The following is a 16,241-nucleotide window of genomic DNA, read 5'->3' on the forward strand; positions in this document are numbered from 1 at the left end:
ACGTTCCTTTAATTGGAAGTATAATCTCCAGCACGTGTGTTCAGATCAGGGTTGCCAGGTCTTCACAACAAATCCTGCCCTGTTGCTTCTCAAAACCAGTCCAAAACTAATCACGATTCCAGGAGGTTCCCAGATAAAAAAAAAATGGTTCCCGGGGTTAAAATATACGTTTTGTTTTTTGGCATGGTTGTCTTGGTAAAATTCGCATTTTAGGGGCTAAATATCATGTTATTGGTATTGGGGTTGCTTCGAACCGCGGACATGAAAAACAACCGCAGACTTGGCAACACTGGTTCAGGTGGAGCGGCAGTTACTACACAGAGCCGTAGTCTACTGACAACTAACACAAAATAGCTTTCAAAATCGACAAAGAATCGCCACCGGTTTTAAAATCGATTTTGTGTAGATTGTCAGTGAATTACGGCTCGGTGTAGTAAATGCCAACCAGTGTTTCCAAGTCTGTGGTTGTTTTTCATGTCCGCGGGTGGAAGCGACCCCAATAGAAATAACGTGATATTTAGCCCCTAAAATGCAAACTTTACCAAGGCAACCATGCCATAAAACTTAAATTTTAACCCCGGAAAGCAATTTTTTTAGCGGGGAACCTCCTGGAAACGCGATTGGGCTAGTTTTGGACTAGTTTTGAGAAGCAACTGGGCAGGATTTGTTGTGAAAACCTGGCAACCATGATCTGAACGCACGTGCTGGGAGATATACTTCTAATTACAGGAGCGTCTTTACTGATGAGATGTGCATGAAAATCGCATTCGATTTTTTGCACAGCCCTACTAGTGCTTATACAGCCTCTGTTTCTGTGTGTTTGCAGTATTCTTGGGAACGAGGATGGGCCGGAGTGTTATGAGCTTCAGGTGTGTGTGAAGGACTACTGCTTCGGCCGTGCAGACCATGTGATCGGTGTCGCCGTCATACAGTTGTGTGATGTGGCGCCAAGGGCCAGCTGCGCCTGCTGGTGTCCACTGGGCCCACGGATACACATCGATGACACGGGCCTCACCGTCATGCGCATCCTCTCCCAGCGCTCGGGGGACGAGGTGGCCAGAGAGTTTGTGAAACTGAAATCTGAGAGCCGATCGGCCGAGGAGGGGAGGTGAGGACATTCCTTCACAGCAGAAGACAATCTGAGACTCTTAAGTGTTGGACGGACATCAGCACTGTCACCTGTCCACACCCATGTTCTTGCTGCCGATGACACCCACAGAGAAAGGCTTTCAGCAGCATAAGAGAGGCCATGTGACAAGTTTTCTTAAGAGCACTGTTAGTTTAGCAGTGGATCAGTGGGAGTCTTCCACATAAACAGACTGAACACAATATTTGTTTCCAAATATTGATCTAAAAAACCCACTCACACATTCAGCTACTAATAAACTAGCAAAGGATTCGTTGAAGTAGACACCATGTTTGATTTGACGTGAATGAAACGAGACCTTGAAGGGTAGACATGCAGTACGGAGTTGTATTATGCCCAAATTTAGTCTAATTATGAGTTTATCGTCCATTGGATATTTTAATCTCTTTAATCTCATGGAAACATTCACTCAAAAATTAGATATAGAATTAAATAAATATTAAATATAATTTTAAAGTAAGAAATACAAATTTGAATTTATAATGAAGCCTGACTTGTACATTTAGAATAATTTTCTTGACTATTAAGTTAATTTCCCGCTGAAACTCTCATATTTATTTATTAATCGTTTTACGATTAATATTGCAATGGTGATTTTTTTTTATAACAGATAAAAAAAAAGAAAAAAAGTCATGCAATAAATATGCATTTAATATGCAAATACAATGAGTATTATGATTTAAAAAAAACATAATTAAATAATATAATCAAATAATTCATATAAAATAAATAAGTAAATTGGGGGGTTGAGCTATGACCCTGAATTTTTGTTTAGGAATTGCTTCCATTTTCAATGTTTTGTTAAATTTAAAATCGCTAAAAGTAATACTACTCATGTCTATCTCTTACAAACATGTTTGCAAGAAAAAAAATGGTGTCAATCCCTGACTTGAGGTTGTTTGACCTCCGACCAGTAGGTGGTGCTGTGAGTGTGCTGGCTCATTATTTTGGAAGCATCATTTGTAGAATACACAGATTCATGCACTTTTTCTCAAACAGAAACACCCCTTTTGCCATGTGTTTATTGCCTTATTTTTTGATGCTGTGAATGTGAATTGTTTGTAGAGAGATTATCATATAGATTTCACACCATTTCCAAGTCCGCTCACACTCGACAGGTCCGTCAGCCGAGAGTGTGCCTTTCTTACAGGCTTTGTGACCGCTCAGATGATGGATGACCTGTTGCACCTCAGCCCACTGATCTTCTGCCTCTTTTGGTCACCATTCATTTCAAAAGCGAACATATTTCAGCCATCATCTGTGACCAGCAGGTGGCAGCAATAATCTCGTTCATATTTACACCTGCTTCATCACCCACACCTGAAGACAATGCTGCACAGTATTGAAGCTAAAATGTTTAAATGCTTTAATGGGGTGTCATGTAATATTTTTCAATACTTTATGTAGAGAAAAGGGGCTAAAAATTCAGCATCAGCTGAGGAGAGAAAATACAAAAGTTAACAAATATCAGATCAAGCTCAAATATGATAACTGATCAATTAACGATGAGTAGATGTTTTATTTTTATTATTATTATTTTCAGAGAGGCCTTATATTATTTGTTCCGATATTTTCTATTTAAATTTTTTTTTCTTTTAAGTAAAATTATTCTTTTTATTTCTGTGATGTCTTGTTGTTACTCCATTTTTGCGTTTTGAATGGTTTGATTTATTTTCTTTAATTCTCCCTTTTGAATAATTTTTATACTGTGTTGTGCTTGTTTCTCCAGAAACAACTGCAAAAACAAAGAGGAAAAAGACAGTAACACTATCATTCGTCCCATCATTTGTTGCCTGTGCAAAAGCCTCACCTTGTCAATTCAGATTTCAATGTAAAAATATCGTATTTTTCACAAAACGCTGCCAATATGTTAATGTATGTTGATATTGCCAATCATTATTGTGACTGTCGAACCCGTTATTTATTTCACATATCTCACCAACTCTGTCACTTTATAAACGGTTACTGTTAATCAGGCCAGCAGTGTTTGGACTTTATTTTAGGAGGGAATTGTCACTCTTTGTTATATACACATTCGTTGTTCCAACCTGTGTAAGTTCTCCCTTTTTTTTTTTTTGTACTTTTGGAACCGTACTGACAATGAACACTGGCATGTATGGACTTTACTCAGTTTTACTGAGTTTACTCACATTTTTTGAAGTTATATTGGTATTGTACACAGTCACTGAAAAGGAAAAATGTTGTTAAAATGTTTGTGTGCGCACTCCAACAAATGAATTTATACATAAAGTCTCTTAAACTAATGTTTTAAGCTGGTTTGATGTTATTTTGTGGATGATTATTTATTTAAATTTTATTTTAAACATTATTAACTGAAAAATTTGGGAAATTCCCATGTGGGAAATTTTAGTTTTAATCTGACATGCAACATTGTTGACGTGAGGTGTGACACGGTACACCCTAGTTTTGTAGTGTTTTGATAGCTTGCACTAAGAGATCTGTGTAATATCTATATGTAATATCAATTAGATTTGCATAGGAGAATTGTCTACTGAGCTATGAACAAGCAACCTCTTGAGCAATACAATTATTTTCCTCCGGGTATACAGTATCTGTCCGAATTTGAGCTGCACTCTTAAAAATGAAGTCTTTGACCTTTAACATCCAGGGAACCGTTCCATTCCACAAAAATCTCTTTATATTGGAAAAACATTCTTTAGATTTTTTAAATGGTCTTCACATGAAGTAAAAACAAACAAACAAAAAGATTTGAATAAAATATTTTTTGGATTACCCACAATGGTTCTTGTGACTAGCCCATGTCATTCCCTCATCCAACCGTTTTACCAGCTTCCCTCTCCCAGCCCACAGAGTCCAAAGATCACCCACTGTTTGCTTTCTGTCTGTCTCTGAACATGCTTTACTGTAAAATCTCTCTGTTTCCTTCAAGCTTGCACTGTTGTCCAATCACTAACCCTGTCCTTAGGCCACAACTGCAGCCTCGGGCTCCACCCAGCCCTGGAAACCTCTTCCTGCCATCAGGTTACACCCGTAACTTTCACCTGTACTCTACGGAAGGGGCCTCGTTTGCAGTTGCATTATGGGACCTGTAGTGACGTTCTGCATGTCCTTTTCCACGCATGTTTATTGGGTGGTGGTTCAGTCTGAAACACTGCTGATTCTCGAGGGATCCTGGATGGCAGACGTGTGACTCTTTCAGCTGATGCACTCTTTTTATTTAATATAAGCCTAAAAGGGGAATGTTAGTCTTCTGAAGTTTTCCGCTCCAGTTTTCCAAGTTTTTTCACTCTCAAAGTAAGTTACATATTAACATTAGCTAGAGGCACTTGCACCTGTGATAAAGTATTTGGTTTAAAAAAAATACTGAACATTATAAGTTGAGTATGTGACAAATAGCACGTAACATACCTGTATCAGTATAAACAGAGAGCGGGGTGTATTTGAGCATTTGATAAAAGTGAAGTGATAAGGTGACGGTCAGAGTTTTAAGGAGCGTGTTTAATGGTGTTGTGATCTTTTTTGTTAACTCTTGAATATAGATAGTGAAGGATTGAGTGTTTTCCTCCTGTTAAGGGGAAACTGGTCACTAGACCGCCATTTACTGCCAACATTAGTTCTGGTCATTGAACTGTCCTTGTCAATGTGGCACACGAGTCACACCGATAGATTATTACAGCTAGAGATGTTACAGCTATTAAACAAAGATGAACAGGAACATAATGTAAAAAAACTGCTATGATAAAAACCTGTTGGTTGGTTAAACACAAGTTCTTTTGCAATGAAATAAAATCTATGAAGGAATGTTTTTGAAATAGTCTTTTTTATATATATTTACATGCAAGTAAATATTATTTTATCATTATTATTAATGTATAAATCAGCATTCCCAAAGCTCTTTGCGTGGCACATCAGATTTATTTTCTTGTATTAACATAAGTTTTGTTATTAGATATGTGTTTTATGCTATTCTGTTATTTCATGTATCTAGCATTATTTCATTATTTTGTAACAGTATTTCAAATGTAACACTGTGGTCATAGAAATTTCCATGATTTCTAGAAAAGCCTTTTTGAGCTTACAGTAGAATCATTGTATCATTATGGGGGTTATTATATTTCAAAATATAAGGGAAATTATTTTATCTTAATTCTCTTGATTTATTAACATATCTTAAATTATATTGATCATATCAAATAATTGATCATATCATGCATTCAAAAAATTGACAGTCTTCCAAGAACTTACATTTGAAAGGATGTTATGTTAAAGTTATGTTGCATGGAAATAAATGATTTCAGGTTCAATGTTTCATATTATATACGTTATGGTGGTTCTTTTAATGGGCGTTGGCGATGTGTTGACTTTTGAGCAATCCTGGTTGTTTTATGGATGGGTAATGATAATATTAGATTAGATAAAGAGTGAGATGTGAGTGTGGTCTAATGTTCAGTGTTATGAGCGGACATATACAAGACTTTTCACTAATTTCTAATAGGGAAAGAACTCATTTTAGATACAAAATAACCTTTTTAGATAAAGTATTTTTTTATGTATTTATTTTTCGTGTGTTTTTTTTGACATGTAGACAAAAATATAATCATCTGGCCTCTAACTGCAATTGCAATGATTATTTATCCTCATTTAAGATGAAGCTGAATGTCTCGGTGTTATATGAACAAACGCTGACGGCTCTGAAAATGGCCGTCAGGTGAATAATCTGTGAGATCAGGAAGCACAGTTTCATGTGTATGGAGAAGGCCTACAGTATATGTGTAAATACATGCTCCTGTCATCAATAACCTGGGCTGATAAGACCAGAGCTGTAAAATACACTGAACTTTCTGCCAGTTTATCATTAACCACAGCTATACTAACAGAAAAAATATCATAATGCATAATAATCAGACTCTATCCAACATGCAGTTTGTCTCATTTATGTATTATCTAGCTGATCTCTCTCTCTCTCTCTCTCTCTCTCTCTATATATATATATGTGTGTGTGTGTGTGTTTCTTACAATGTGTTTTTCACGGTTGGTTTCTCTTTATCAGTGTGATGATGTGATCAGAGAAACATGGGCTCCCTGCTGTCTGCGTGTAGAATTAACACCAAGAAAAAGAAAGTAGAAGGTAACATACTGTGACTAAGCACACTCAACACAGTTTGACGCCTGCTTAAATAGTGTTCCAGTTTGTTTTCTTGTTTTTCAATTTTGAATTTATTTCAGTTTTATAGTCTGTATTTTTTTTTTCCCCTAATGGTGTTTATTTATGTGATGCTTTTATATTTGATTTCCTCAGAGGAGAGGCATTTGCGAGCTAACGACAGGGAATTCAACCTGTCATTTAAGTATGCTGTGAGTAGGAAAATACTGATATATTTTTAAGTCAATTTTTCTTTTGGAGATATTGTGAGTTTTCTTTTTCTTTTTTCCTTCCCTCGATGTTGTCCTTACAGAACAATGCCATCAAGACCTCCAAGTACAACGTGTTCACCTTCCTCCCTCTCAATCTGTTCGAGCAGTTTCAAAGACTGGCCAATGCTTACTTTGTCTTTCTTCTCCTCTTACAGGTATCTTAAATCGATATCACATTCTTACAGCGATTTAAATGTTGCTTTGAAATGACAAATCATATGCACAATTTTCTAGAGTAATAAAAGTTGTAACAGGCTTCACTGTGTTTGTGTTTCGCAGCTGATTCCTCAGATCTCGTCTCTGAGCTGGTTCACCACTGTAGTCCCACTGCTGCTGGTGCTGTCTATAACTCTAGCCAAAGATCTCTCTGATGACATCGTGAGTCCACTTCCTGTCTATGTCCAATACAGACAATAACATGTTTGACTGTTCATTCTGTTCATGGTCTGTCTGTTGCCTTGTGTTCCCATGTTCATCTTACAACACAGACCAGACACAAGAATGACAAACATGTGAACAACAGAAAAGTAGAAGTGCTCATTGATGGAGAGTAAGTGTCCGACTCTGTATGCTGCTACTTTACATTTCAAATTTTTATTTTGCATTTTTTACCAGATGCATTTTCCAAAATGGTTTTTTGCTAAATAAAAGGTCATGATCTCAAACAGGTTGAAGAGTGAAAGATGGATGAATGTTCAAGTGGGGGACATTGTGAAGCTGGAAAACAATGAGTTTGTCACAGTGAGTCTGTTGTATTGATATTATTACATTCTACTCCACTGTGCAACCCTAAAAAAACACCTAAATCTAAAAGAAATTCACTAAAACCAAAAGTATTAAACTGTTTTGTTAATTAAAGCTGAAATATAATAACAAATATTAAATAAAAAACTTGCAATATATATATATATATAAGAAAAATTAGAAATGTTGCTTTGAAAGATTTACAGTTAAATGACAGTTTTGCTCACCAGACTTACCAAAAGTCTGTTCTGTAAAAGTTTATGTTTGGCGGAAGGGAAATTCTGCAAAAAGGGACGACTTTTTTATAAAAAAAACAAAAAAAAAAAAACTACTAAATAAAAAAAATATCAAGACCTGAATTCTTACTGTTATTTAACAGGAAGTCATTATGTCTTAGAAACGAACTTCTCTCTTTTTCGTTCCTTTGCTCTAGGCTGATCTCTTGTTACTCTCCAGCAGTGAACCTCTCAACCTCATCTATATTGAGACGGCTGAGCTGGACGGGTTAGTAGCTGAACATGTGGATGTAAACGTCAACCTGTTCATCTGTTGTTATTGTGTACCAGAGCCATCGTCTGCCTCTCTTTCCTCGTCTGTCACAGGGAGACCAACCTGAAGGTGAAGCAGGCTCTGACACTCACAGGAGACCTTGGCAATGACATCCAGAAACTAGCAGCATTCAATGGTGAGCGACTGATGCACATAATGGACCTGCAAAGAATCTGCACTGTATCAGGTTGCCAGGGCATTCCTAAGTGGTTTCTAAGGTGTTCAGAGAAGTTGCTAGGGTATTACTAAGAGTGCATTGTACAAAGCATCCCTGCTATATCAATATTGTGTATCTCAGGTGAGGTGCGCTGTGAGCCTCCAAACAACCGTCTGGATAAGTTCACAGGAACTCTGACGGTGAGAGGAGAGATGTTTGCGCTGGATAACGAGAGGATTCTGCTCCGAGGATGTACCCTCAGAAACACAGAGTGGTGCTTTGGCCTGGTGGTGTTTGGAGGTGCAAAACCATAAACTAAAAATGGGTGTATGAAGTCTACGTATAATTAAATGTTAAATATTTAAATTCTCCAAATCCGGTTAGGTCCTGACACGAAGCTCATGCAGAACTCGGGCAAATCCATCTTCAAGAGAACCAGCATCGATCATCTCATGAACTTCCTGGTGATGTTTGTAAGTAGATGTGTGTCATTACAGCATGTCCATTAAAACGTTTGAGCGACAAAATGGTTAATTTCACATCCTACGCATTTGTTTGTTAGATTTTTGGTTTTCTGGCCTTCATGTGCACCATCTTGTCCATTGGGAATGGCATTTGGGAATACATAGAGGGGAATTCCTTCATTACCTTCCTCCCCAGGGCTGATGGGGCGAATGCATCTCTCTCAGCATTTCTCACCTTCTGGTCCTACGTCATCATCCTCAACACCGTAGTTCCCATCTCTCTCTATGTCAGGTCAGAACTTATACACCTGGACTTAGTTCACCCCACAATAAAAATCCTGGCATTATTTACTCACCATCATATCATTCCAAACCTGAATGACTTTCGAAGAAGAGTGTTGGTAACAGCTTAGGTTCCAAAACGGTTTGGTTACCAACATTCTCAAAATATGCTTATATTAATTCAGCATAATAATATAATGATTTGTAATAAAAGAAAATGGTATAAAACGATCGTTTTTGCTCTCTCGATAGTGTTGAGATCCTTCGTCTGGGGAACAGCTATTTTATTGACTGGGACCGTAAAATGTACCACGTCAAGAGTGACACACCAGCCCAGGCCAGGACGACCACGCTCAACGAAGAGCTGGGTCAGATCAAATATATCTTCTCTGATAAGACGGGAACTTTAACCCAGAACATCATGACCTTTAACAGGTGCTCCATCAATGGAAAATCATACGGTAAGAGCTCAAAGAGTGGTCTCACATTCAACCATTTCAACTAAAGTGTTGAATTGAGCTGTTTTGATGCTCCTCAGGGGAGGTTGTGGATTTTGCCGGGCAGAGGGTTGAAGTCACTGAGGTTAGTCAAAAACTGTATTACACAGATGCATATTTTCTCTAGAATTGGTTCTGTTTGTTGAACTTTAACAGTAGTAATGTTGGTTTTCTTCCCCCAATATTCAGTATTTCTCACAAATATTTACTGAAGTAGAAACAAAGTGTGATTCTAGTCTCCCTTATGAATTAAAAACATGTTTTTATGTTCTTCCTCATTTCTAGAAGACAGAGAAGGTCGATTTCTCCTGGAACTCTCTTGCCGACCCAAAGTTCTGTTTCCATGACCACAAGCTGGTGGATGCGGTGAAGTCGGGCTCTCCAGAGGTCCAGAACTTCTTCCGTCTGCTGGCGCTCTGCCACACTGTTATGCCTGAGGAAAAAACTGAAGGTGAGTGCATGCTCTACAACACAGTTATTCACAGTGGATCCTCAACATCTTTATACTCTATACAGTTTACATTGATTCAACCAAATCAGTCTGCATACAGTCACCGGAATGAAGTATTCAGAATATATTACACCACTGATCAAAATTTATTTATTTATGCTGCATTAGTGAAAATTCAGTAATTAGCCATATGTCTTTCTTCAATATGTTTTTGTTTCTCCACAGGAGAGCTATTTTACCAGGCTCAGTCTCCAGACGAGGGGGCTCTGGTCACTGCGGCAAGGAATTTCGGCTTTGTGTTTCGTTCTCGTACCCCAGAGACCATCAGTCTGGTGGAGATGGGAGCTCCCACCACCTATGAGCTACTGGCGGTGCTGGACTTCAACAACGTCCGCAAGAGGATGTCTGTTATTGGTGAGAGCATGCATGTGTTACCCTTCAGACACATTCAGAAATATAACAATACAAAGTTAAGTAGATGTGTGTTTCTTCAGTTCGTAATCCAGAGGGCAAGCTGACTCTGTACTGTAAGGGAGCTGACACAATTATTTTCGAGAGGCTGCATCCACTGTCTTCCAAACTCATGGAGGTCACCACAGAACACCTTAATGTGAGTTACATGTGTGTTCCCATAACACTGTGTGAGTGTGCGTGTTACTCATGTCTGACTAACACGAACCCAGGAATATGCTGGAGAGGGTCTGAGGACTCTGGCTTTGGCTTATAAAGACTTAGATGAAGACAAGTTTGAGGAATGGAAAGAGCGCCACCATGAGGCCAGCACCTCGATGGAGGACCGTGAGGCAAAACTGGATGCAATTTATGAAGAGATCGAGAAAGATTTGCTGGTAAAGTCGCCATCACACAGAATGCTGAAGCTCCCACAAGAGTGTTTGCTTCTCTAGATGTTCCTCTTTCAACGTACAACCCTAATTCTAGAAAAGTTGGGCCTTTTCGTAAAATGCTGTAAAATCAAGAATCTGCAATTTGTTAATTCTCTTTAACTTCTATTAAACTGACAAAAGTACAAAGTGAAAAAATGTCCCAACTTTTCCGGAACTGGTGTACTACAGTCCTGTTCCTCATGTACATACTATGTACTTATTATAGTAATTACAATAACTATGTAATAACTATGTACTAACCCTAAACCTACCCCTAAACCTAACCCTACCCCATGTAGTTACCTTGTATTACCAGAACTTTCTTAGATAACTACACTGTAAGTACACTATAAGTACATGTAAGTGCACGTACTGTAAAATAAAGTGCAACCAGGATTTCTCTTATTTCTAAGTATCTATTCTTATGCAAAGTTTGTTTATGTGTGCATTCAGCTCCTTGGTGCTTCAGCAGTTGAGGATAAACTTCAGGACGGCGTGCCTCAGACCATTGAGCAGCTCGCCAAAGCTGACATCAAAATCTGGGTGTTGACTGGAGATAAACAGGGTAAGTTCACTCACTTACTTGCCACAAATCGAGCTTTTAATGGCTGCTAAGCCTTCTCAAAAGAGCCCAACCTGTTGGTTTATGCTGGTTTGGTGCGGGTCTAATTGATATTTTCACTACTGTTCATGAATACCATTGCGATGTCCCACAGAGACGGCTGAGAACATTGGTTATTCTTGTAATATGCTGCGAGAGGAAATGAAGGAGATCTTCATAGTGGCCAGCAACACAGCAGAGGAAGTGCGAGAGGAGCTTGTGTGAGTTTCATCTGTCTCTCCTAAATCCTTTCAAATGGATCACAATTAATACATCCGTTCTCTATGTTCAGGAATGCCAGGAAAAAGATGTCACCAGAATCAGGGGATGAGCCACCCATTGAGAAGAGCAGATTCCTGGGTAAAAAATCTCAGGTGGTGGAAGACGAGAAGGTCAATGGAGAGTACGGACTGGTAATTAATGGCCACAGTCTGGTAAGAGAAATCTAACAATCTGATCCATTTATCATCTTCAATAATACACAGTTAATTCATAGAAAATGGTTTTAATCCTTGTATCTACCAATACTCTGTGCTCAGGCATTTGCTCTGCAGAAGGACATGCAGTTGGAGCTGTTGAGGACCGCATGTATGTGCCAAACGGTCATCTGTTGCAGGGTCACCCCTCTCCAGAAGGCTCAAGTGGTGGAACTTGTCAAGAAGCACAAGAAAGCTGTGACTCTAGCTATTGGAGATGGAGCCAATGACGTCAGCATGATCAAAAGTGAGTGTTTCTCAGAAGGACAGAGAGCATTATTATATGCATTCTTAAGAAATCAAGAGTTGGCGTTAATCTGGGAACTTTAAAATAAAAAGTTGTCTGTTTAAAAATATATCTTTCTACTCCTCATGACCTCTATAGCTGCACACATCGGCGTTGGCATTAGTGGGCAGGAGGGCATGCAGGCGGTTCTCTCCAGTGACTTCTCCTTCGCTCAGTTCCGTTACCTCCAGCGCCTTCTGTTGGTCCACGGCCGCTGGTCCTATCTGCGCATGTGTACGTTTCTGCGCTACTTTTTTTACAAGAACTTCACCTTCACCTTTGTCCACTTCTGGTACGGCTTCTTCTGCGGCTTCTCTGCACAGGTGAGATGGATTAAAAAAAAATCAATCACATCACATGAACATGCTTTATAGTTTAGTGGTGGACCAGGTGGGTTAATCAGATGACGTTTGGTCATTTTGAAAATAAAAATGAATGTACTCTCAACCTACCATTATACCACCCCCTCCCTTCTTTTTTTTTATTTGATTAGAGAGTTAAATTTATTTCAATTCAGAAATTGTGTACTATATTTGATATCATGAAATTATTATACAGTACAGTCTAAGTGAAATGCACATATTTAGACATTTTCTTAAAATGGTCATATGATGCTAAAAAAAAAAATCTTTCTCTTTGGAGTGTTACAAGCTCTTGGTGCATAAAGAAGATCTGTAAAGTTGCAAAGACTAAAGTCTCAAACCCAAATCAAAGTTAAGACTCTGCCATGCCCTCCTAAAACAGGTAGTTCTAACATGCCCCCACATGTCTACATCACTATGTGGGAAGATTTTCATAACACTGCCGAAATGTTCACACAAAGAAAGAAGCCGTAACTTGTATTCCCCACTGGATGCAAAAAGTGCCTGGTTTATAATGGGATTTGTTGTTTTTGTCTTGTTTCTACACCATTTTTTTCTGTGTGCAATATTTATGTATTTTTTATATATTGTTTTTTCAAGAATTAATCCCAATTTAAATGAATTGTTTTTCAATTAAAATTGTATGATTAGCAAAACAAATTGAGGTAAAATGTGGACTATAAAATTTCCATTAACTTTCAGAATGTTTTAGCATGTTTTCTGCTCTCTCCATAGACTGTTTATGATGAGTGGTTCATTACGCTCTACAACCTGATATATACCGCTTTACCTGTTATTGGCCTCAGTCTCTTTGATCAAGTATGTCATATATCACTATACCACACCCCTGGATTAGCATGCAACATTCAGCATCATTCAGCTAAGTTCATTCATGAACATGTGTGCATGTGCAGGATGTAAATGACCGCTGGAGTTTCCAGTATCCCCAGCTGTACGCTCCGGGTCAGCTGAACCAGTATTTCAGTAAGATGGCCTTCGCGAGGATCCTGCTGCACAGCTGCTACAGCTCACTCATCCTCTTCTTCGTCCCTTGGGCAGCCATGTGTGACACCGTCAGAGATGACGGCAAAGACATCGCAGATTATCAATCCTTTGCCCTGCTAGCGCAGACCTGCCTGCTCATTGCCGTTAGCGTGCAGGTAAACTCTCATTCAATAGCATACACTCACACACAAAAACATGCACAAACAAAATCCACAAAAGTCATTGAGAATTACCACATTTACATCAAATACTCAAAAAAACAAGAGTTTTGATTAATTGAAAGTTCAAAGAAAAAGCATTTATTTTAAATACATATCTTTTGCAACATTATAATTGTTACTTTTAATCTATTCAATGTGTCCTTGCTGAATAACAGAATAAAAATAATATTAATGACCCCAATATTTTAAATGGCAGATTACATGCTCTCACGCATACAATACAAATGTTTCTGTGTATTTAAGCTGGGTCTGGACACATACTATTGGACAGCAGTGAATCAGTTCTTCCTGTGGGGCAGTCTGTCGATGTATTTTGCCGTCACCTTCACCATGTACAGCAACGGCATGTACTTGATCTTCACGTCCTCTTTTCCTTTCATCGGTGAGTGTCTGTCCATCACAACCACATCTACTCATCCTGCTGTTTGTGTTTTAAACTGCTCCAAATGACTCAATCTTTCTCAGGCACTGCAAGAAACTCCCTGAACCAGCCGAACATGTGGCTGACCATGTTCCTGACCACCATACTGTGCGTACTACCTGTTGTGGCTAAACGGTTCCTCTTCATCCAACTCAAGCCCACTATCAACGACAAGGTGGGTTCAAGTTCGGTTGTCACCTCAATTGATTCAAAATGCAATATATCAGTGTTGTAGTATTTCAGACAGAATTCAATACCATATTTTCGTGGATCTTGGTCATGTCCTGGACTCCTTTTGATTCATGCTTGACTCTGACACGACACTCTGGTCTTGGTCTTGACTTAGACTTGAATGAGCTGGTCTCCACTAAAACGCTGCAACATATGAACCCAAGAGTCATGAGATTTCATCGTTTTTTTTTCCTGAAGAACATTGCATGATGGAGTTTGACTAGCATTGCAGGCATCTTGTACTAGATGTTTATTATTTATAGTAGTTCTGCTCCAAAACTGCATTTAAACTCTCTCGCCAGGATGACAATGTGAGATCTTCCTCCTTCATTGAGTAGAACGCATGTGTTGAATGAGTCAGAGCTGTGGGATGTAGTGGCAACAGTGAAGCGCGATGTCAAAGTTATTTCTGGAATCCACAATCAGTGGTGTCACAATCTCATGAGCAGGAGTCATTCATACTCAAAATGACTACAGGGTTAAGCCTTATGTATTCTTTCCTTTCAATATACTGCATATTTGCATATTCTGCTCTACAGGTGCGTCATAAGGTCAGACAGGCCAAAGCTGTGCCTCCGACACCTCCTCGCAAATTCCCTCGACGACGAATCAGTACACGCCGATCTGGTTATGCCTTCTCTCATGCTCGCGGCTATGGAGACCTTGTCACCTCTGGACGCTTCCTGCGAATTCCAGTTAAGACCAGATCGGTTCTTTTCCCCCACACTGACACGCCGGTGGCTGACAGCACACCTCAGACATATCGAACCATTTTAGAGGAGGCTCAGAGTCCCTAAAGTTCCTTATTCTGTTTTATATGTACAGTATATTCACTTGTGATTACTTACCGTCAAGATTGGTTTCACCTTTTGGCAATGGTAATATTTAAATAATAAAGGACAGATATTCTTACAGGGGCTTAAAATATTTCAAATAGGAGTAAGTGAGGTTGTGAAGTGAAGCTGTGAAGCTGGTTTTAGCTGTGATTAGTGGCTGAGTATAAAACTTGAGTGGTTTCTTAATGTTGTATTAACAACACCTAGGTATGTACACAGAAACACTTAACAATAAATCACCCATATGGCTCTCATGTATTAACACCAGGGGACATAAAAAAAGTTTTTTATTTTTATTTAGGGCATTCATTTTAACATTAATCCATCCACATAAAAGAGGCCTAGGGATTATTCAAGAAGTGCTTCAAACAAGCAGTTTTCATGGGCTTTTAATTGTGTGACCATTTCACGTGTTTTGTATGTTCCTTTTTTGATTTTGGTTTTTTTATCAGTGAATGTTTGAAATGGCAACCAAAATGCTTTGATATGACATCCTTCTTTATCATGTTTTGTACAAAGATGCAAATGTGCATTGATTAGTGATGAATACAATAAACTTAAAAACTACAAAAATCTTTATGCATTTTTTTTTTTGTATTTGTCTAATTTATATATGTAATGTATCATCAATCAGATTAAATCTATTTTATTAGTATTTGTGGTGATACATGTTCAGCACTTAGCTCAATGCATTTGTGGAACAAACTATTTTAATCAAATAATTCAAATTCATCAATTTATGCATCCACTTTATATTAAGTGTCTTTAACTACTATGCAATAACATTTCCAGTAAATTAATCATTTGATATAATGTATTTATTTTGTACATTGCACTTTTTTTTTACAGTACAATGTACTTATATAAAAAACTGCATGTAATAACATCTTAATTTCTGTAGTTTTATCTATAATTGTACTATAAAATAACTATAATAATAATATAACTATAATTCTAGCCCAATCCTTAAACTTAACCATATCACAAAACCTGTCCCTAACCTTACACATATCATTTTATATTATATTACATATCATATTACAAAATGACTACAAGGTTGATGGAGTGATCCAGTTTTTCATTGTTTTCTGCCTGAGTGTAATGGATGTACTGGAGGTTTGAGTGACAGGCCACTTGTTTTTTTGTTTTTTTATTGAATGGGATAAAAGATATTTACTACATATAAACGCTGAACAGTTCCTTCATGTAATATTTTGGGTGAACCAATCA

General features: G+C 38.1%; 2 protein-coding genes across 2 annotated transcripts in view; both read left to right on the plus strand.

The window, feature by feature from the left end:
* LOC113054113 (protein unc-13 homolog B) overlaps positions 1 to 1,681 on the plus strand; it is a 59,438-nt gene extending 57,757 nt beyond the window's left edge. Inside the window, exon 40 of the mRNA XM_026219438.1 lies at positions 827 to 1,681. Within this exon, the coding sequence (XP_026075223.1) occupies positions 827 to 1,112 (286 nt within the window). The 3' untranslated portion in view covers positions 1,113 to 1,681. The remainder of the gene's footprint in view (positions 1 to 826) is intronic.
* Positions 1,682 to 4,324: 2,643 nt separating this feature from the next.
* Positions 4,325 to 15,590, plus strand: LOC113054158 (phospholipid-transporting ATPase ID-like). The gene is made up of 28 exons (XM_026219508.1): positions 4,325 to 4,423; positions 6,180 to 6,257; positions 6,429 to 6,484; positions 6,586 to 6,699; positions 6,824 to 6,922; positions 7,033 to 7,094; positions 7,213 to 7,285; positions 7,722 to 7,792; positions 7,891 to 7,973; positions 8,136 to 8,294; positions 8,379 to 8,467; positions 8,557 to 8,750; positions 8,993 to 9,201; positions 9,279 to 9,322; positions 9,523 to 9,688; positions 9,914 to 10,102; positions 10,183 to 10,298; positions 10,372 to 10,536; positions 11,026 to 11,137; positions 11,289 to 11,394; positions 11,466 to 11,607; positions 11,713 to 11,896; positions 12,035 to 12,258; positions 13,033 to 13,116; positions 13,212 to 13,457; positions 13,767 to 13,905; positions 13,989 to 14,119; positions 14,715 to 15,590. Exons 2-28 carry the CDS (start codon positions 6,203 to 6,205, stop codon positions 14,970 to 14,972), a joined length of 3,570 nt encoding a protein of 1,189 aa, XP_026075293.1. The 5' UTR covers positions 4,325 to 4,423; positions 6,180 to 6,202; the 3' UTR covers positions 14,973 to 15,590.
* The last annotated feature ends 651 nt before the right edge of the window (positions 15,591 to 16,241 follow it).

The sequence above is a fragment of the Carassius auratus genome, chromosome 35 (assembly GCF_003368295.1).
Source record: "Carassius auratus strain Wakin chromosome 35, ASM336829v1, whole genome shotgun sequence".
Taxonomy (NCBI): Eukaryota; Metazoa; Chordata; class Actinopteri; order Cypriniformes; family Cyprinidae; genus Carassius; species Carassius auratus.